General features: G+C 40.6%; 1 protein-coding gene and 1 pseudogene across 24 annotated transcripts in view; one reads left to right on the top strand and one right to left on the bottom strand.

Moving 5' to 3' along the window:
- The first annotated feature begins 307 nt into the window (after positions 1-307).
- ARMC2 (armadillo repeat containing 2) overlaps positions 308-22,834 on the top strand; it is a 202,404-nt gene continuing 179,877 nt past the window's right edge. For 6 of the 24 annotated variants that reach the window (XR_010157759.1, XM_054686854.2, XM_001149668.8 and 3 more), the window contains exons 1-4: positions 308-889; positions 6,564-6,824; positions 10,541-10,613; positions 22,257-22,428. Coding sequence is in view for 18 of the 24 variants with exons in the window: in XM_054686854.2 (XP_054542829.1) it covers positions 738-889; positions 6,564-6,824; positions 10,541-10,613; positions 22,257-22,428 (658 nt within the window). In the remaining 6 variants the exon portion in view is untranslated. Of the gene's footprint in view, positions 904-1,031; positions 1,165-3,983; positions 4,096-6,563; positions 6,825-10,540; positions 10,614-14,415; positions 14,584-22,256; positions 22,429-22,834 lie in introns of those variants that run through there. The other 18 variants (XM_063812576.1, XM_063812573.1, XM_063812574.1 and 15 more) reach the window with 16 other exon arrangements.
- Positions 8,627-9,080, bottom strand: LOC129144190 (small ribosomal subunit protein eS12-like; annotated as a pseudogene).

The following is a 22,834-nucleotide window of genomic DNA, read 5'->3' on the forward strand; positions in this document are numbered from 1 at the left end:
CCTGAATGAAGAGTGCTTATGATCTCACTTGTATTTAACACTGTACAGTGTTGCTAAATGGTCTAATAGGAGAGAAGGGAATTTAAACTAGAAACACATAAATGGAGTGCTTTTTGCCGTTCAACTGTGATGATGCACGAACAAAAAACGATTGGCCACGGGAGACCTAGACTGGAATCTCCTTCTCCTGCTCACTACACCTCAGGCCCCCAGTTCCTCTCCTGTGGATGGGGACGCCAGGCTGCCTACCTCAGACTCAGAAGGTACGATTACGTGCATACACTCTGCGAACTCTGAAGGGCTCTACAAATGCAAGGGCTTAATAACAGCCAACAGTTTAATATTCGTTGATTGCCACGTGCATAGCGCTTTACATCTATTTTCTCATGCAGTCTTCATAACAGCCCAAGACCTACCTAGGTACTATTATTAATATTTCCTGCCACTTGACATCGGAGGAAACAGAAGCTCAGCAAGTGGCTCCAGGTTATACAGAGCCCTAACCTGAGCCAGTAAATCCTTCTTACCCACAAGCATTAAGCTTCCGTCCTGCCTGCTGTTATTTAACAGAGGTGCTGGGATCCGGCAGGGGAGCAACAAATGTGGTTCGGCAAATTGCTAAACGAAAAGCGGACACCCGCCCACGACGCCTGCTCTGATCTGACCTCCCGGCCTACAGCCCTCTCCAGGCTCCTCCCACCCGCTCCGGCCGTCGCCACGCCTCGGAGCTTCTACGCATGCGTTGGCGGGACCCGCGCAGGCCCAGTGGCCGAGCGGCGTCGTGGGGTTACCCAGCCCGCGCCAGCGCTGCATCCCTGGCCGCCACCCGGGGAGAGCCGGAGGATGAACTGAACCTCGCAGCCGCTGCTATCTCCAGTGCTCATCACAGGTGCTTTGGGTCAGGTCGGAAGCCTCCTTCCCTGAGCCCTCGCCAAGCTCATTCCCCGGCCCGCCTCTCCCGCCCTGCAGCGGCCTGGCCCTGCGGTCTGGCTGCCGGGGCGGCGGCGGGAGGTAGTTTGTGTACGGTTACCATGGAGAAGCTGGCTGCGGGGCGAAGTGGGAGGGTGGCCGGGCGGGGTGAGGATGCTGCTGCGCCCTGCCCTGGCCGGGACCGTGGAGGAGCGGGCACTGCCGTGGGTGGGGGAGCCGCTGTCCGCGCGGGAGGTGAGGTGTCTCCAGCGGCTCCCCGGGGACCCTTCCTGCCGTCGTCCGCCTGTGTGTCCTCGGGGTAGAGAGACGATGAGTGCCCTGTGCATGCTGTCAGGGGTCCGGAGCGGTTGTCTTTTATTTATGTACTGTCGCACTTAGCCAAGTGCGTGGTGCTTAATAAGAAGCCCAGTAATATTTGTTGAATGAGAGTGGTAGACTAAGGGGCTTTGTCTAGGCAGGCGGTGACCGGGCCAGAGTCATACAGTTTATATCTGGGCACTTCCAGGCAACAGGGCCTCAATAAATAAAAATGTATGTGTAACAATATTTAACATACTTTAAAATCATGGAGTGTATACATAATGCCTTTTGTGATCCATTCCCACAAGTAACACAACAGATCTTACGTCCCACCCTGATTTATAATAATTATACTTTAATTTGGTTGAAAAGCAAGCACCATTTATTATATTTATCCTGGTTTCTTAATCTATGGGATTCTGGTTGTTGATGTTGATTTGGCATAGCTGATATTCAATAAAATGCTTAATAAAAATTATCTGTTTTCATAAAGGCAAGTACCACCACCCGCCTTTTAAAAGGAGAAGTACGTAATGTAAATGACGAGTTGATGGGTGCAGCAAACCAACATGGAACATGTATACCTATGTATCAAACCTGTACATTGTGCCCTTGTACCCTAGAACTTAAAGTATAATAATAAAAAAAACTTATGTATAGAAACACTGAACAAACGTCATTCTCTCTTTTGCAATTTCTTTTTTTAAATGTAGTTTTTCATTCGTGGAAATGATTTTGCTGTATCCTTTTATCATGTAGCACTTGGGCAATAATTGTTAACATCTTTAAGGGCCATATTTTAAAATGTTAACATTTTTAAAGCACCGTGCTAACGCACTTTACATGTATTATATCATTTAATTCTTCAAACAATCCTATGGGGCAATTATTATTATTATCCACCTTTTATAGATGAGGAAACTGATGCTTAGAGATATTAGAGGCATTGCCTAAGGTCACATGGCTGTGAATTGTCAGCATTTAAACTCTTACTCCAGCATCTAAGCACTTAACCACTGCCTCTTTGGATGCTCATATTAATACAAAAATGATTCAGAGTTATGGAAGGGTCCTGAGTATTTGATTTGCAGGGAAGACTGTGAAGCTGGCCTGCTTTTCCCCTGTTGCAGACATCCTGGTAGTGCAGTGTTGCATTTAGCAAGAAGGCTCTGGTTCCAGTGGCTATTAGCAGCAACGATAAAGACAGGTCTTTATAATTAGTTATAAACTTCTATAAATTATGACTCTGAGCTTTCACCCAGACCAATAAGAAATATCTTGTTGAAAAAAAAGTTCTTCACTTTCAAATTTCCTACTGCTGGTGGTGTTCACCCTCTAGAGGTCCTGTGGATACCATGGACTCAGGATAGTGTGATGCAAGACAGAACTCAGCCTCTTTCTTCTTTCCTCTTGAAGTCAGCTTCTCCTCCTGTTTCTTTTAAAAGGTCCCTTGCCCTCTGGCTCCCCTAGGTTTGCATACCCAGTGTTGTTTCTGGCCTCTTCCTGGAATCATGGATGCCAAATCCTGTTAATTCTGTTCTCAGTGCACCTCACTTGTTCTCATCTCTCCTCTAACCTCTGCTTCACCTTGACTCCTGTATCTCAGGCTTTCCGTACTTCACTCATTCGTCACAACATTGAGTCCTACTCTGTGCCAGGCAACTTGAAATAAAGGCAAGACAGGGAAAGGAGGCTAAATCTGAACTCATCTGACCACATAACATCAAGAATCAGATTTGAAATAAGGTCCAGATTTCATAATTCACTGTAACAAATATCTCCAGTTAGAGAAACTATGCAGCCTTCATCTGAAAATGTCTTAGCTGAAGTCTATATTTAAAAATGGAGTCTAGTGATTACGTAAGTGTTGACCTTCAGCTGTGCCTCACGTGGACGGTTGGGGCAGAGAGTCTCGGGCCAACACCACATGCACAGGGAATTCTAACATAGTGGGAGAGTGGAGTGGCAGAGACCAGCCCGGGGCATTTTGGAGTCTGGACGAGGGGCACTTAACTCAGGCTAGCAGGGTGGGAGAGGCATGTCCAGGAAAGCTTCCTTGAGGAAATGACCTTTGAGAGTTAGCTGGGTGATTACATAAAAACTGTCTGATTTCACTACTTCTGATCTTTGCCCTCCTTTCCTTCCTGCCCATCTCTGCCAGATCACATCATCCCTCAAAATGTTGTATTTGATCTGCTCATCAACTTTTAATTTCTCGCCATTTAATTTAGTTGGTTCAGCCCCAATCGCCATTTTCAGAGTTCCCTCTTGTCCACACACACCCTGTATGTCTTGATGCTTTGCATTGGCTCACTTGCTGACTTTGTTGGAACTTCCTTCTCTACTCCAGCTCCAGTGCCAGCCACTGCCACTTGCTCAAATTCAGCCCTTTTTTCACAACCTAGCTCAAGCACCACCTTTTCCAGGAAGTCTACCTGATGTCTTCCCCCAATCAGAAATCTCTTCTTCCTTTGTGATCACATAAGTAATTTGTCTCTATTTTTTTTATTGCTGCTATCAGTTTCTACCTTGTATTTAAATCATTTGAGTATAAGCAGGGTAAATACTCACCGGGTACGTACCAGGAAGGCTGCTTCTGTTGGGAAAATATTGGGGTCTCTATGTGAATGGGTTAATAGTTGCAGCCCCAATGCCTCTAAGTGCCCCACCTCCTACCAGCCATCTAGTGGGTAAGAGTTTGAATATTATCTGTGGGCATATATCATAGCTTTTTTTTTTTTGTATTGCTTAAGACCCTGTCCAGACCATGGATTACATGGTGGCTCACACCTGTAATCCCAGCACTTCGAGAAGCCAAGGAGGATAGCTTGAGCCCAGGAGTTTGAGACCAGCCTGGACAACATAGTGAGACCTCATCTCTAGTTATTATTATTATTTTTTAAAAGATTCTATCCACCTTGCAAAATTGTTGTGGGGTTAATTGAGATAATGCAGTCAAGAGTACTTAGCACAGTGCTTGGTGTTAAAGTAAATGTTTATCTCACATTAGTGGTTCTTCTTGCTTGAGAGTGAAGACGGTCTTTTATTCCTCTTTGTGTTTCCTCTTCTGTGTTTCCCAGAGATCTAAGCAGAGGGCTTTGCACACAGGAAACAGTTAATCAGTACTTCTAGCTGAATGGATTTGCTCTACTTGGAAGGAAAATTTTGTAAAGTTAGAATTTCTGTAGGACTATTGTGTTATGGTTCAGGTATACTTTAAGTAGATAAGCTTTCAGGTCCTGAGTGATTAATTTTTCAAGTTGGCAAAAACCATCTATAATAATTTGTAGTTTAACAAATATCAATTTAAAAATCCTCCCCCCAAAGCCCCACTTCTAATTCTTCTAAGTCAGTTCACATGTATTATTAAATATTTCCATGATTGATTTAGTGAATATTAATATATGATCATAACATTGCGCAGATTTTACATTATTGTACAAGTTTCTCACAATATAATTGTTAAAGTGAGATTTGGTGGAAAAAAGAAGAAGGATAGAGAAAATTGTGTTAGAATTTTTGGTAAAAATTTGTAGACAAAAATATTTTTAGCCCTGTATCTACATTGTTTCTATCAGTATAGTATTTGGTCAGTCTAAATTCCTATATGCCCCCAGGTAATTCACAGAATTTTTAGAGTTTGACCTGAGTAAATGTTCCTGCTTCATCACTCTCTGAAAGAGTATAGTTTTTAATGCAAACTCAAAGATAGCCAGAGAGAACCTTAGGTCAGGAGTGAGAGTCTATTATTACTCCCCACAGAACTTTCTCTAATCTTTATTAGATTTGCCAGATTACTTTTGGACATTGTTAGACTTATTAGTGCCATGTGAGGCCAAAGGGGTGGCAAACCTGATTTAGGCTCTGGAAGAAGCCTGTTTATTATACAGAAACCTCTTCTCACTTAGTGGCATAATTTCTTACTGCAATAGGTCTTTTAGAAACAGACGAACAAACCTGTCATGGCCGCTTAAGTTAGATGTTACGGGACTGAATTTGTATTATGCATCCAAAAATAATATACAATATGTAGATATAAAAAATTGTGTATATATTTTAAATAATTATGATTGAATATTCTAAAGTAAAAGCCAGTCATTTCAAAAGTATTGGAAATAAAATGTACTAGGCCTCTCATCATTTTTGATAGTTATATTAATGAACGTAATTGTAGAGTCTGTGCTTAAATTCAAAATCCTGTATCAAAAATTCCTAAAATAGTATTGCTTATCAAGTAATTTTTTTACTGTTTTAACTCAACACCTGGCATTTCCATATGAAAAGTATGACATATTGTTTATAGTTTTCATCAGAAACTCTTGGGGTGGGGCCTGCGTAGAAGGAAACAAATGTTCTTATTGTCTGTTGTTATGTAACAATGTTTAGAATCATAATATAGTAAATCTTTATTTGTCTAAGGAATCACCTGTTGATTCTACTTATAGAAATGGAATCTTTTTAGTTTCCTGGGGCATGTGTCACAAAGCAGTTTTCTGTTGTGCAGAAGTTATTCTAAAATTGGGTAGCTGAAATAGGTGAAAAATTCATAGATCTCTGTCTCTTTAGAGATATGACATTTTATGGACTTTGAGGTTTTTTTAAGAAACACCTAATGCTATGTACTCATTAGAATTACATTTTAAAAATCTGTCCTATTTTAAAGTTTAGATTTGTCTCCATGGAACACACCAACATTTGAGAAGGATCTGCATTCTCATGGCCCTTGTAATGACTTTAACTCTTTCAGGAAGGGGTGTTGGGAAAGGATCAGTTGGTATTGATATTTGGTATTTATTTACTTAGGTCATTACCTCAAATTATAGGTGAGTTGAATCAATTCATTCAGTTATATCATGGACAAATGTGGGGCTGAACTATTCTCTGAGGTTTGTTGCAAAATCAAGTGTCCTTTAGAAATACAACATTTCTGTCTAAAATGTAACCTTGTAGTATCACTAGTGTGGAGGGCAGTGGGGAAGAAAAGGAAACTGTAAACATTTTAACAGAACCCTCAGTGTTTTTTGTAGGCTGAAGACCATGAGATGATTCGCTCTTCCTATTCTGTCTTCTTTCATGATTAGTCTTTCTCTCTGGGTTTAGCTTTCATCCTGGTTTTCTTTCCTGCACATCTTTGTCCTCAGTTGTATATTTTTGAGGAAATTTTCCTCTCTACATTTTTGAGAGCTGTTCTCAGATCCTAACCTTCTAACTGCTTGGTGGATTTTTAAAAGCTTAATATAGAGGAATGATTTAGTATATGGATGGGCTTAAGCATTCATTTTTATAAAGTCCTGGACAAAAATAGTGATGGTTTTTGTACCATGTATTTGCAGGGTGTGGTGTCTATCTGAAGAATATTTTACTTTCAAAGGAAAGATGCTGTCTCCAAATGATAAAATGTTAGGAAAACTGGATCCATTTTATCAACCTTCAGTGTCCAAGCAGAAGACCAGTGCAGAAATCATAAGTGAAGCAAGAAATGCATTAAGAACAGTTAGAACCCAAAGACCATTTACACCACAGGAAGCTCAAAGAAAACTATTCGGACCTGCATCCTCAAGAACATCAGAAAATAGACCTCCTTCCTCCTTCAGGTATATGGCATTTCACATTCATGTTCATTCAGATATTTAAGCACCAGGTTATACCTTCCCTTAATTCTACTTAAGGATAGCTTTTAAAAATAGACTTATTTTTTAGAACAGTGTTAAGTTCACAGCAAAATTGAGTGGAAGGTACAGAGATTTCCCATGTACCCCCTACCACAACACATCCGCAGCATCTCATTATGACCATCCCCCACCAGAGTGGTACATTGGTTACCATCGACGAACATACTTTGACACACCATTATCACTCAAAGGCTGTAGTTCACATTGGCGTTCACTCTTGGTGTTGTACATTTTATGTGTTTGGACAAATTTCTGATGACATGTAACCACTATTATAGTATTATACAGAGTAGTTTCACTGCCCTACAGATTCTTCACTCTGCTTATTTTTCACTTCCTTCCCTCATCCCCTAGCACCCACTGATCTTTTTACTGTCTCCATGATTTTGCCTTTGCCAGAATGTCATATAGTTGGAATATACAGTATGTCATCTTTTCAGATTGGCTTCTTTGACTTAGTAATATGCATTTAAATTTCCTCCATGATTTCTCATGGCTTGAATAGCTCATTTCTTTTTAGTGCTGAATAATATTCCATTGTCTGGATGTACCACAGTTTATCTATCCATTCACCTACTGAAGGACATCTCATTTGCTTCCATGTTTTGGCAACTACAAATAAAAGCTGCTATAAACATCCATGTGTAAGTTTCTGTGTGGACATAAGTTTTCTTTCTTTTTCTTTTCTTTTCTTTTTTTTTTTTTTGAGATGGTGTCTTGCTCTGTTGCCCAGGCTGGAGTGCAGTGGTGCGATCTCAGCTCACTGCAAGCTCTGCCTCCCGGGTTCACGCCATTCTCCTGCCTCAGCCTCCTAAGTAGCTGGGACTACAGGCACCCGCCACCACACCCAGCTAATTTTTTTGTGTGTTTTTAGTAGAGATGGGGTTTCACCATGTTTGCCAGGATGGTCTTGATCTCCTGACCTCATGATCCACCCGCCTCCACCTCCCAAAGTGCTGGGATTACAGGCGTGAGCCACCTCGCCCGGCCAAGTTTTCAACTCCTTTGGGTAAACACCAAGGAGCATGATTGCTGGATCATATGGGAAGATTGCGTTTAGCTTTGTAAGAAACTGCCAAACTGTCTTCCAAAGGGGCTATATCATTTTGCATTCCCACCAGCAATGAATGAGAGATCCTGTTCCTCCACATCCTAGCCAGCATTGACATTGTCAGTGTTCTAGATTTTGGCCATTCGAATAAGTGTGTAGTGGTATCTCATTGTTTTAAGTTACTTTCCCTGGACATATGATGTGGAGCATCTTTTTATATACTTATTTTACATATGTATGTCTTCTTTGGTCAGGTGTCTGTTAAGGTCTGTGGCCCATTTTTTAAATGGGTTGTTTGTGTTGTTAAATTTTAAGAATTATTTGTGTATTTTGGATAACAATTCATTATCTTACATGTCTTTTGCAAATGTTTTCTCCTGCTCTGCGGCTTTTCTTCTTCTTCTCTTGATAGTGTCTTTTGCAGAGCAGAAAATTTTAATTTTAATGAAGTCAAGCTTATCAATTCTTTCTTTCATGGATCTTGCTTTTGGTGTTGTATATTAAAAGTCATCGCAATATCCAAGGTTTTCTAGACTTTGTCCTATGTTATATTTTAGGGATTTTATAGTTTTGTGTTTTACATTTAGGTCTGTGACCCATTTTGAGTTAATTTTTGTAAAGGGTGTTAGGTTTGTTTTTTGTTTGTTTTTGTTTTCGTTTTTGCATGTAGATGCTAGATGTCCAGTTGTCCCAGCACTGTTTTTTTTTTTCTAGGAATATGAGCCAAAGTTTTACTTGTTAATTTCTTGCATTTGAAGTACTCTTTGATAACATCCTTGGCTTGAGACTTTTCCCATAGTCCTACCACACAACTACAACCAAGCATTTTATGGGGTTTCCCTCTCTGTCAATTTTACAGAGACCTACCCATTACCCTAGTTTCTTGTCATCAACCTTAATTAGGTTGATTTGGTGTTCAGCTCAAAGGGCCTCCATCAATTTGACATACACAGGCTTATCACAGTTAGATGAAAGCCACAAAGATGGGCTTGGCTCTTGTCTGACGCTTTGACAGCTTCGCAAATTCCTTGTGCTAGGCTGTCCTGGATGAGAGTGGTCTTCAACACCTCTTTTAAAGCAGTATTAACATCCACTGCACCTCCAGCAGCAGTGTCTTCCTCAGCCATGGCAATGGGTTATGAGGGAAGGTGGATCTTGAATACACTGAGCCTCCACCTCTGCGGAAGAGCCCAGCACCATTTTTTGAAAAAGCTATGTTTTCTCCATTGTTTTGCCTTTGCTCCTTTGTCAAAGATCAGTTGACTGTATTTATGTCAGTCTAGTTCTGTGCCCTCTATTCTGTTCCATTGATCTGTTTGTCTATTCTTTCACCAGTACTATACTGTCTTTATTATTGTAGCTTTATAATATGTCTTAAAGTCAGGGAGTGTCAGCCCTTTTAATTTGTTCTTCTTGTTCAACATTGTGTTGGCTAGTCTGGGTCTTTTGTCTCTCCATAGAAACTTTAGAATCAGTTTGTCAGTGTCTACAAAATGACTTGCCAGGATTTTGACTGCGATTGCATTGAATCTATAGATCAAGTTGGGAAGACATATTGACAATATTGAGTCTTCCTAGCCATGAAAATGGAAGATCTCTTCATTTATTTAGTTTTTTGATTTCTTTCACTGAGTTTTATAGCTTTCCTCATCTAGATTTTATCCATATCTTGTTAGATTTATAACTAAGTATTTAGTTTTTGGAGTGCTAATATAAATGATAATGTGTTTTCATTTCAGTTTCCAACCTTGTATCTTGCAACCCTACTATAATCACTTATTAGTTCCAGGAGCTTTTTGTCAGCTCTTTAGGATTTTCTACATAGATAATCCTGTTATCTGCAAAGAGTTATTTCTTCCGTCCCAATCTGTATGCTTTTAATTTCTTTTTCTTGTCTTATTGCATTAGCTGGGATGTTCTGTATGATACTGAAAAGCAGTAGTAAGAGGGGACATTCTTGCCTTCTTCCTCATCTTAGTGGGAAAACTCTTTCTTACCATAAAATATGATTTTAGCTGTAGGTTTCTTGTAGATATTCTTAGAAGTTTTCTTCTATTCCTACTTTGCTAAGAATTTTTATCATGAATGAGTGTTGGATTTTGCCAAATGCTTTTTCTGTATCTGCTGATATGTATTATTTTTAGCTTGTGTTTTCTGTATCTTCTTTAGCTTGTGGTGTGATAGATTACATTGATTGATTTTCAAGGTAGTTGTCTTTTTAAATTTGACTTTTGTTCAAAATTCCTAAAAGTAATTACAAACATTGGTTCAGGAAGTTACTTTGGAATGAAATGGTTACTGGCGGTTGTCTCATACCAGCTTTATAAAGTGATATGAACAAAGCTTTTTAAAAAATTACTCTATACACTTCTTCTTTTCATTATTCAGTATTTTTTAAACTTCCTAAAAGTAATCAAAAGACTTGTTAATCAACTGTTTTAAGTACAATAACATTAAAAAATGTTTTTCTTCAAGGTTTATGCATTGCATCCTTTTACTTGTTTTTTAGCTAGGGTTAACTAATATATACTATAAATAAAGAAATAATTCTTCACAAACTAACACTCTGCACCATCTTTTATGCTAGCCTCCATGCATCCAGTTTTGAGTCATCTGATTCCAGGCCTATCTCTGGCACACGTCTTAGTCCACTAGAGCTGGTGAGTACTTTGTATAACCACCAGTAATTTATATTATGTTGTGAAATGAAATTGGCCAAAAACACTTGTAATCAGTACTTATATATGCTATGATAATTATCATGTACACCTAAATAGACTAATAATTTAATATGAAAGCAGATTCTTTTATATTGTTCAAATGTAATGGGTAATATCTAATGAAATACTTCTATAATTTACCTATAGTTTGATAATAAAGAAGAATTTTTAAAATATATAATAACTTGGTAAGCAATATTTCACAATATTTTTGCTTTCTTAGTTATACATATGTATTATTTTCTTAACAGTTATATATACAAAAATTAGATGTATAATTTATATTAAAGTTATATATCTTATACATATATAAAAATCATATATATTTATATGTAGTCTCTCTATATATACATTTACATATAAATATATGTATTCAAAGATTTATTACAAAAAAACTAACAAAAATCCAGTGGTCTCCTGTCCCCTTATTCTTCATTGTTCCCTCCTCAGTGGCTTTCACTTTAAGCTCTTTCGACACATCCTTTTAGGATTTACATCCAGACTTCCCAATGCCACACTGTCTTGCTGCTTTCTGACTTATGAGCTTGAGGAATTATCTAATGACTTCTAAGGAAGATGAAGATTTAGTTTCTGTCTGTCTTTTTGCCTCTTATCACAATGCGTTCACCTTTTCTATCCCCACTATTACTCCCATATAGATATAATTTTGGTTAGATCTGTTTTCTCTGACTGTGATTACATAAACCCTGTTCATAGCTGAGACTTGAATTAATGATAAATTCTCCTTTCCTGCACCACTTTTTGTTTTCCCTGGCATTAATAATTGCCTTACTTTTAAAGTTTTGTATTATTAGTATTTCAACCCCAAACTCTTCCCCAGTGGCCTTAATCACCTTCTATGTTCAGGCACATGAGGCATTCTATGGATTTACCTCCTTGGAGAACTCTTCACACGTCCTGCCCAACCACTTTCCCTGAGCACCTGGTGCACAGCTCTCCTGGGGTGCCCCTCACCATCCTCCTGGGGAGATGGCTTCTCCTTCTTGTGCTGGCTTTTTCCTGGTTCTTATGTCTCAAGTCCTCTTTCTTGATTTACTGTGGATTTGGTAGGGCATTCCCTCCTATACTTTCTTGAGAAAGGGTACATGGGAAGTAAATTATTTGAAACCTTGATTCCTGTTTTTTCTTCTCTGGGAGTTTGTAGGATGTTTCTCTTTGTTTCTAGTGTTCTGAAATTTAATAACAATGGTCCTTTGTGTGAGTCTATTTTTATCAATCATGCTGGGTACTTGAAGGGCCCTTTCAATGTGGAATTTCATGCCTTTCAGTAAACATGGATATTAATTGAATATTTAATATCATCATAGTGTCTTACCCACTTTTTTGTTCTGTTTGTTCTTTCTAGAATTTATTATTCAGATGTAGGACTTCCTGGCCGGGCGTGGTGGCTCACGCCTGTAATCCCAGTGCTTTGGCGGACCCAGGCAGGCAGATCACCTGGGGTCAGGAGTTCGAGACCATCCTGACCAACATGGTGAAACCCTGTCTCTACTAAAAATACAAAATTAGCTGGGCATGGTGGTGCATGCTTGTAATCCCAGCCACTAGGGAAGCTGAGACAAGAGAATTGCTTGAACTCGGGGGATGGAGGTTGCAGTGAGTTGAGATTGCACCATTGCACTCCAGCCTGGGCGACAAGAGTGAAACTCTGTCTCAAAAAAAAAAAAAAAAAAAGATGTAGGACTTTCTGGACTGACACTTCAGTTTTCTTATTTTCTCTCTTTTCTGTTTCACATCTTTTTATGGAAGAGACTGTATTCTGATCCCTTTATTGAGTTTTTTTTTTTCATTTCTGCTGTCATATTTTTAATTTTCAAAAGTTTTTTTCCCTCTACATTATCTCTTTGTATAGTAGTCTGTTCTTATTTCATGGTTGTAGCATGTTATCTGAGTATATTAGTGGTAGTTTTGATTTTTTAACTAAGTTTTCTTCTCCCTTTATAGTCTCTGTTGCATTTTTTTTTAATGTTTTTTCTTTTTATTAGTTTTCATCCACAAAATAAAATATTATGCTGTCACCTAAAATGATATTTTAGTAGAAGGATCAAATCTGGCCTGCTGCCTGTTTTTTTTTTTTTTTTTTTTATACTTTAAGTTTTAGGGTACATGTGCACATTGTGCAGGTTAGTTACATATGTATACATGTGCCATGCTGGTGCGCTGCACCCACTAACTCGTCATCTAGCATTAGGTATATCTCCCAATGCTATCCCTCCCCCTCCCCCCTCCCCACCACAGTCCTCAGAGTGTGATATTCCCCTTCCTGTGTCCATGTGATCTCATTGTTCAATTCCCACCTATGAGTGAGAATATGTGGTGTTTGGTTTTTTGTTCTTGCGATAGTTTACTGAGAATGATGGTTTCCAATTTCATCCATGTCCCTACAAAGGACATGAACTCATCATTTTTTATGGCTGCATAGTATTCCATGGTATATATGTGCCACATTTTCTTAATCCAGTCTATCATTGTTGGACATTTGGGTTGGTTCCAAGTCTTTGCTATTGTGAATAATGCCGCAATAAACATACGTGTGCATGTGTCTTTATAGCAGCATGATTTATAGTCATTTGGGTATATACCCAGTAATGGGATGGCTGGGTCAAATGGGATTTCTAGTTCTAGATCCCTGAGGAATCGCCACACTGACTTCCACAATGGTTGAACTAGTTTACAGTCCCACCAACAGTGTAAAAGTGTTCCTATTTCTCCACATCCTCTCCAGCACCTGTTGTTTCCTGACTTTTTAATGATTGCCATTCTAACTGGTGTGAGATGATATCTCATAGTGGTTTTGATTTGCATTTCTCTGATGGCCAGTGATGATGAGCATTTTTTCATGTGTCTTTTGGCTGCATAAATGTTTTCTTTTGAGAAGTGTCTGTTCATATCCTTCGCCCACTTTTTGATGGGGTTGTTTGTTTTTTTCTTGTAAATTTGTTTGAGTTCATTGTAGATTCTGGATATTCTGTTGCATTTTTGTCTCTGCTTTTTACACTAGAGGCTTCCTCTGATGCCTCATGCTGTTTGTTTGGCTGTTCTTAAGAGTAGTGGCAGCCAGGCGCGGTGGCTCATGCCTGTAATCCCAGCACTTTGGGAGGTTGAGGCGGGCGGGTCACAAGGTCAGGAGACTGAGACCATCCTGCCTAACACGGTGAAACCCAGTCTCTACTAAAAATACAAAAAATTAGCCGGGCGTGGTGGCGGGTGCCTGTAGTCCCAGCTACTCAGGAGACTGAGGCAGGAGAATGGCTTGAACTGGGGAGGTGGAGCTTGCAGTGAGCCGAGTTCGTGCCACTGCACTCCAGCCTGGGCGACAGAGCAAGACTCCATCTCAAAAAAAAAAAAAAAAAAGAGTAGTGGCATGTGGATTGAGGTTGGTCAACCTATAGGTGGTATCTACCCACACCTGTAGTTAGGGGGATCTGACTGGGCTGTGTTGTTGATGACACCCCAGTGGCAGTATCTTTAGGACTTTTCTTATGGGCTAGTCATATTCTCTGTAAAGAATTATCTTCCACGCTGTTTCCTGGATGTTAAAGTCTGGTTGCTAGCTTCCAGGTGCAGGAAGAAGGTGAGAATGCCCAGCATTTAGGATATATTCAGTTAACATCCATGTTTATAATAAGTACTCTGACCTCAACAATAAGGGTACTTACAGTAATAGTACCCTTACTTATTGACCTCAATTAAAGAAGACCCTCTGTTTTACCTTCTTTAGAGAATAAACCCATCTTCTTCTGGCTTTGGTAGCCTGACTGCATGGAGCTGGGAAGGATGGAATTACACAGAATTTCAGCTAATCCTCCTTACTTTAGCCACTCCTTCCCTTCTACCTCTGCTACCAGAAGTACTTGGTGATACCAGTTCCCTAGGCTTTATGAGATTGGTATGTTAGTCAAGCGCTTCTCAATTTCTGTTACTCTGTGTATGTGTGTATGTGTGTTTGTGTGTGTGTGTGCACGCACACGCATGTGCTTGTATGTTTGTTTGTTTTGGATGAACCATTTGAAAGTAAGTTGCAGACATTGTGATACTTCATCCACAAAAATTTAAGTGTGCATCTCATATGAACAAGGACAGTCTCCTACATAACCACGATACCATCATCATAGCTCAGAAAATTAACATTACTCAGTAATATCATTTAATGTATAGTCCATGTCCAAATGACCCCAATTGCCTCAAAATGTATCTTATATTTTTAAAGTATTTATCAGAATGCCTCTGTGAGGAAGATTATACTTGTTCATGTATTGCAGATGACAAAAATAAGATCCCAAGATAGCAAGCACGAACCAATATTGCAAGAAATAATTTGCCAGCTATTGTTGACACATGGCTTGTTAACGTCTACAACCTTGGGAACCACTTGGGTTTTGAGCCAGCTACAGCCTGAGGACCCAGTTCGGCAGCTCGGTGGCTCTACCTTATTGTAGAGTGGCTCTTTATTCTATGATTCTGTTGTTTGACTCCTGTAAATTGCTTTTAATATTACTGTAGTTTTTTGGGGACTCACTCAGTTTGGGACTCAGTTTGGGTTTACCCTTCCCTTAAAAAGAATCTCATTTTCTAGAGATAACCTGGTCCTTGTCAAACTGGTACAGTTCTTGGACTGCAGGATTAGCTATTGGGCTAAGACAAGATAGGCATTTATCTGTTTAGGGTCATTGAACTTAAATTTCCATACCTCTGAATGGTTGGGTGCTATGTTCACAGTAAAAGTAGACGGCTAGGCTCAGTGGCTCATGCATGTGATCCCAGCACTATGGGAGGCTGAAGTGGGCAGATCACCTGAGATCATGAGTTTGAGACCAGCCTGGCCAACATGGTGAAACCCCGTCTCTACTAAAAATATAAAAATTAGCCAGGTGTGGTGGCACATGCCTGTAACCCCAGCTACTCTGGAGGCTGAGGCAGGAGAATCACTTTAACCCAGCAGGCAGAGGTTGCAGTGAGCCAAGATTGTGCCACTGCACTCCAACCTGGGTAATAGAGTGAGACTCATCTCAAAAAAAAAAAAAAAAACAAACAAAACCAAAAAGCAAAGTAAAAGTAGTCTAAGAAGTTCCCATTTTAAGGAAAGTGACTGCTTAATTTGAGATTGTAGTTGTTGTTGTTATTGTGGATTATGTGAGGGTCTTAAGTACATTTCATTTTAAATAGTAATTAAAATTTGGGGCCCCCAGTCAAAAAATTCTGAAAATGGCCCCATGCTACCTGACCTTCCACCTTTTTTCTTCTTTATCACTTCATTTTTTTAAACGACTCTTTGCCTCTGATAACCACTAAATTGGCAAAGGGCAGAGATAGGGGAAGGGAGAGGGAGTGGAGAGAAGGAGATAACTGGAGAGGGAGTGGCGGAGGAGTGTCTCACAGTTAAGGGACACATTTGCTGAAAGAGTTTGTGAGGACCTAACCAGTTGAATCTCAGTGCATTTTGAATCTAGGACACTTTTCAGACCAGTTTGCCTTTTAACAATTCCTCCACCAGCAGTCAGTCAGGGAACAGGGACTCAGACAGCAGCCTTTCAGCTCCTACATTGAGCAGATTAGCTCAACGCTGCTTTTGTACAGCTGCCCTCTCTCTTTCTCCCCATCCTATCTGGGATGTGCTCCCCACTCACCCTCCAGTGGGCAATGGGCTGCCCACACTCAGAACTGCCCAGTGCTTCTGAGAAGAGGAAGAGCTGACGCTTGTGGTTCCTGATTGCTCAGGCCCTGCCCTCCAGCCCGGCTTGCCCAGGGGGTTCCTGTTAGCAGAAACACTCTGATTTGTAGGGGTTTTTTTGTTTGTTTGTTTTGTTTTTTCTGAGACAGAGTCTTGCTCTGTCACCCAGGCTGGAGTTCAATGACATGATCTTGGCTCAGTACAGGTGTGCACCACCACACCTGGCTAATTTTTGTAATTTTAGTAGAGATTGGGTTTCATCATGTTGGCCAGTCTGGTCTCAAACCCCTGGCCTCAAGTGATCCCCCCACCTTGGCCTCCTAGAGTGCTGGGACTACAGGCATGAACCACCATGTCCGCCTGATTTGTTGTCTTTCATTAACGTTTATATCTACCTGCTATATAGGTGTGCCGGTTTACATCTTTTTTCCTTCTTAGCAGCTCCCAGCTGCTCCACAAGAGCACTGAGACCTGGGGCAGTTGGGTGATAGTTACTCCATTTTTCTTCTACTCTAGTTAGATGGTGTTCAAATTTCGTTCACACAGAGATAACTGCTCTCTTGCTTTGAATTGTATAAAGTCAGAAAAGAGATGTGACCATGTGAATACACAGGAAGTGTTGTCTTTCATCATTATTTTAGTCAACAAAATAGAATTTTCTTGGTTTCCTAAACTTACCGAGTCCAGTGATGTAAACCCCAAATGTTTTTGTTCAACTTTTTATTGACACAGAAGAATTCAGCTTGATACATTTACACAAACTAAACACACTCAGTAACCAGCATTCAAAAGGAAAAAATAGATCGCTGCCAACATCGTCAAATTGATCATTTCTGGGCTCAGAATCCGCCACCATGGCCCCTCTCAGCCACTGCCTCCTCTGGGCAACTACCAGCCCCGCTTCTAACAGCGTGGATTAGTTTGAGCCACATAACCAAGCTCCAGGTAATTGATAAGTGAAACAAAATTTAATATTTTTAAAAGAAAGGGACCTAGGAACTCATATAAACCTTGGGGATGGGCGATCCAGGGTAAGACAAGTAGAGTAGAGCCAAAGCAGTGTTTTTTCTTTCACAATTGCTGAAGCAAACAGTGACATTACAACAGTGAGTCACATGCCAAGAGTGACAGAGGACCCCAGTGTACCTGTGGAGAAAATCATAGTAATAGAAATGCACACAGAACTGCCGCGTCACAAAGGTTCTGTGCTTGTGTGATTTTTTTTTTCTTTTTTTTTTTTTTGAGATGGAGTCTTGCTCTGTCACCAGGCTGGAGTGCAGTGGCATGATCTCAGCTCACTGCAACCATTGCCTCCCGGGTTCAAGTGATTCTCCTGCCTCAGCCTCCCGAGTAGCTGGGACTACAGGCGCCCACCACCATGCCCAGCTAATTTTTGTATTTTTAGTAGAGACGGAGTTTCACCATGTTGGCCAGAATGGTCTCGATCTCTTGACCTTGTGATCCACCCGCCTTGGCCTCCCAAAGTGCTGGGATTACAGGCATGAGCCACCACGCCTGGCGGCTTGCGAGAATGTTTAATATTTGCTTTCTGACTTTCAAGGTGTCTTTTGTTGCGTGTGTGTGTTTGTGTGTGTGTGTTCTGCTGCTTTACAGATTAAATTGTGAGCACCTTTCTGGGGTGAGATGTCCTGAACTCCCTTTTCCAGTTGTCACATAGGATCGGGGGAGACCCTGTTGGGTGATCTGGAAGAGCCAGGGCAGAAATTGGCCAAGGTGACGGTGCTTGGAAGAATCGTGGTCAACCTGATGGATACCTTAAACGTTCTATGTATTGTGTCTTCTTTGATGGGGTTGTCCTATGGAAATACACTGTGTGTCCTCAATGGACTCTAACAGGTCCACCAGCCAGAACAGACCTTAAAATATGACTGTGTCTGTGTCCTTGATTATACTCAAGTCATGGGTTAGTGTCAGGAAACAAAATGTGAGGTAGTTAATATTCTCAAGTGAATTTTTTTTTTTTTTTTTTTTTTGAGACAGAGTCTCCCTCTGTCACCTGGGCTGGAGTGCAGTGGTGCAACCTCCACCTCCCAGGTTCAAGCAATTCTCCTGCCTCAGCCTCTTGAGTAGTTGGGACTACAGGCATGCACAACCATGCCTGGGTAATTTTTGTATTTTTAGTAGAGATGGGGTTTCATCATGTTGGCTAGGCTGGTCTTGAACTCCTGACCTCAGGTGATCCACCCTCCTCAGCCTCCCAAAGTGCTGGGATTACAGGCATGAGCCACCGCACCTAGCCCTCAGGTGAAAATTTAAACTTACTTGCAACATTCTCTGATTTCTAAAATTATTCAAATTTTATAAGAGAAACATGTTTGCTGTTTTTCTTTATAAAAGTCATTTTACTCCACAGCGTGAAAGAACATTTTGTAGAACTTGGCATAAAAGAAATTGCTGAGTCATTTAGTTGTTTTCTCTTAAAGAATTAAAAATGCTTTACATATGTCACTTTATATTCTAAGTAGTCCCATGAGATGCGTGTTTAAATGGGACACATAATTTATTAAATGTCAGTAGTAAAATGGAACCGAATTTTTATTATATACAGTTACTAATTTTGCACTAAGAAAATAATGCCTTTTATTGAGGAGCATTTGTGGGACTTTTATCTTGCCCTGCAGAGAAAATTCGGTGACTCTCTTTTGGGGAAATTTGCTTTCCAAACCATATTTTCACTCTTTATAAAATCTTTTGGCTGAGTGTGGTAGCTCATGCCTGTAATTCCAGCACTTTGGGAGGCCAAGGCAGGAGAGCTTTTGAGCTCAGGAGTTTGAGACCAGCCTGGGCCACATAGGGAGACCCTGTCTCTACAAAAAATAAAAAATTAGCTGGGTGTGGTGGTGCATGCTTGTAGTCCCAGCTACTCAGGAGGCTGAGGCTGGAGAATTGCATGAGACCAGGAAGTCAAGGCTGTGGTGAGCCATGATCGTACCACTGCACTCCAGCCTGGGTGACAGAATGAGACCCTGTCTTAAAAAAAAAAAAAAAAAAAAAAGATCTCTCATTTAGTACAGTTTGGGTGTCTGTAGAAGGAGCTGTTTACTTTGTCTGCATGATTGTTAGTTGACAGATTTCTTGATCTTTGTTTCAGTTTCAGGGTACCTGCAGAATACAGACATTTTGAGTTAAGAAAACCACACGTCTATCTTCAAAATTGAGATTACCCTCTATATTTCATTTTTCATAATTGCACAGAAAACACCTATTTTCCTGTATTACAGTCTTAGCTTTTCTGTTCCTGTTAGCTTCATGGCCTAAGTAACATTCCTATGATTATTTTGCAACAAAGTGGGGAGGCTAAAAAGTAAAGTGATTACTTGTTAAACAAATATAGTGCAACTTATGCAGACAAACAAGTGTTACCTCCTTCAGAACAGACCCCTCAGAATCCAATATCTTAATTCTAACAAGCCTGCGTCAGAGGCTAGGGCCTTGACTATGAGAGGAGTTAAAAGTAACTTGGAACCAAACCTGATAAATAAGGGGCGAGCAACTTACATGGGCAAGGGAACTGGCATTTCTTGAGCTTCCATAATAGGAATTGTGTTTATGGGAATGGCCCTGTAAGAAGGGGACTACTGTCTCTGTGTTATAGCTGGGCAGTTTCAGAGAAGTAAATGGCCTGCACAAGTTCACATAACTAGTGAGTGGGTCCTTCTCCAGGTCTCCAAAAGTGATTTATGCTTTCTTCCATATTATGATGATTATTTTATTTACTGTTTTTTTCTAACTGTGTTAGAAAAATGTGTCTTTATCACAGAACAATTTTTTTGGTCTGGTTTATAAATCGATCCTAAGTACAAATGAACAAGAGGAAATAAACATTTTGAAGAATGTCATCATTATTGAAATGAACAACTTCTTGGAAGGAACACCCTAATATAGATGTCTATGTTCTATTCATGTATGTGAGAAAACAAGTGTTTGGGATTATGCGTCATACGTGATAAATGACATCACCCAATTTTCCAAATTATATGACTTGAATTTCACACTGGATGTTTCAAAAATTTGTTGATTAACTTATTGGATAGTGACTCACTCATTCACATGTTATAGAAGTGACTTTAGGAATGTTAACTTGATTATTTTTGGTTAGAGCTAAAAGCACTTGCTGCCATAAGGTTGTTCTTTCATAGGCAAATAACTGTGCTGACATTGGAGGCAGGAAGGATAAGACCACCAGGCAACTGTAAAACTAGGAGCTTAGTCACCCTATGAGGGTCTGGCACCAGGTCAGAGGCCACTCAGATTAGAGGGAGTTCTGGGTGGCACAGAACTTGGTGCAGGTGTTTTTTTAAAAGTTTTTAAGGAATTAGAATTTTGTTAGTAATGTTCCTCTACTAAGAGTATCAGCATCGACACTTAAGAAAAGATGGGGGAGGATGTGAGGGCGATCTGGCTGCGACATCTGTCACCCCATTGATCGCCAGGGTTGATTCGGCTGATCTGGCTGGCTAGGCGGGTGTCCCCTTCCTCCCTCACCGCTCCATGTGCGTCCCTCCCGAAGCTGCGCGCTCGGTCGAAGAGGACGACCATCCCCGATAGAGGAGGACCGGTCTTCGGTCAAGGGTATACGAGTAGCTGCGCTCCCCTGCTAGAACCTCCAAACAAGCTCTCAAGAAAAGATGGGGGAAAAAATAGGGAGTATCAGCATAGAATTTCTGAGATGTAAAAAATAAAACATTTTCAGCTGGGCACAGTGGCTCACGGCTGTAATCCCAGCACTTTGGGAGGCCAAGGCAGGTGGCTCACCTGAGGTCAGGAGTTCGCGACCAGTCTGACTAACAGGGTGAAACCCTGTCTCTACTAAATACAAAAAAAAAAAAAAAATTAGCCAAGTGTGCTGGTGCATGCCTGTAATCCGAACTACTTGGGAGGCTGAGACCGGAGAATCGCTTGAACCTGGGAGTCGGAGGTTGCGGTGAGCCAAGATCGTGCCATTGCACTCCAGCCTGGGTGACAAGAGTGAAACTCCATCTCAAAATAAATAAATAAATCAATAAATAGAAACAAAACACTTTCATAAGTCCAAGACAACTTTTTGCTTTTATGTTTTATGACTTTTTCACCTAACTTATTTAAAAATTTTGATATCATTAAAAAAATACATTTGTGGCATCCAAAATATGTAAATGTACCACTTACATTCCACATAATTCTTGGTACATGTAGGTGCTCAATAAATGTTTTCTGAACTGAATTGAACTCAGAAATTTTTAAACCATGTTGAATATGCTATATGTAATTTTGTAGTCTTTTTTTCCCCGGGGGGGTGGGCGGGATGGAGTCTTGCTCTGTCACCCAGGCTGGAGTGCAGTGGTGCAGTCTTGGCTCACTGCAATCTCCAACTCCTGGGTTCAAGCAATTCTCCTGCCTCAGCCTACTGAGTAGCTGGGACTACAAGCATGCGCCACCATGCCCAGCCAATTTTTGTATTTTTAGTGGAGATGGGGTTTCACCATATTGGTCAGGCTGGTCTTGAACTCCTGACCTCAAGTGATCCACCTGCCTCGGCCTCCCAAAGTGCTGGGATTGCAGGCATGAGCCACTGCGCCTGGCCAATTTTGTAGTCTTTTATACAGATAATATCTGTTTGCTAGCATGGGTAAACTGTTTTACTCAAGTATGGTAATAGCACAGCAGAGTAGTTAATACAATATGATTAAGAAAAACAATTAAAAAGTGCTTTATGTATACATATATCACATTATGTAAGATGGGCCAGTGAGCTGGTAGAATCAGGAAGCCAAGATGAAGGCAGGCAGATAGGCCTTGTGCTCTTCTGGAAGGGTTGTGGCCAGCTCTGAGGTAAGTGTTATTTGACATGCAGAAAGTCATTCCAGTTATTTAAAAAAATCTCTTTCCAGAAACCGAAAGTTCCAGCATCTCCCACCAGAGAGGAGGATTCCTGCTTTTCCTTTCCTAAGCCCCCAGTGGACCCTGTGAAGATTAGAAGAGTAAGCAACGCCAGGGCTCGCTTATTCAGGGCTGCCTCCCAGCGGGCCCTTCTGCCGGACAGATCCCTTCTTCCCTCCAACTGTAAGGCCATGTAACATCCTGTAATCTCTGGGGACAGGCGTGCTTCTTGAATTTGCACACAAAAGCTATTTTTATATGATTTTTCCTAACCCTGAATGATTTTTATATTAACTAAGAGTTAGTTAATATTGGGCAAAAGCTGGCTAAGAAACATTGTTCATATATTTTTCTGGGTGCTTATAAGGAATACCTAAATATTACAGTTGGTAGGAAAAGAAAATTAGGATAAGTGACTGGGCGCAGTGGCTCATGCCTGTAATCCCAGCACTTTGGGAGGCCAAAGCGGCCAGATCACCTGAGATGAGGAGTTCGAGACCAGCCTGGCCAACATGGTAAAACCCTGTCTCTACTAAAAATACAAAACTTAGCTGGGTGTGGTGGCATGTGCCTGTAATCACAGCTACTC

The sequence above is a fragment of the Pan troglodytes genome, chromosome 5 (assembly GCF_028858775.2).
Source record: "Pan troglodytes isolate AG18354 chromosome 5, NHGRI_mPanTro3-v2.0_pri, whole genome shotgun sequence".
NCBI lineage: Eukaryota > Metazoa > Chordata > Mammalia > Primates > Hominidae > Pan > Pan troglodytes.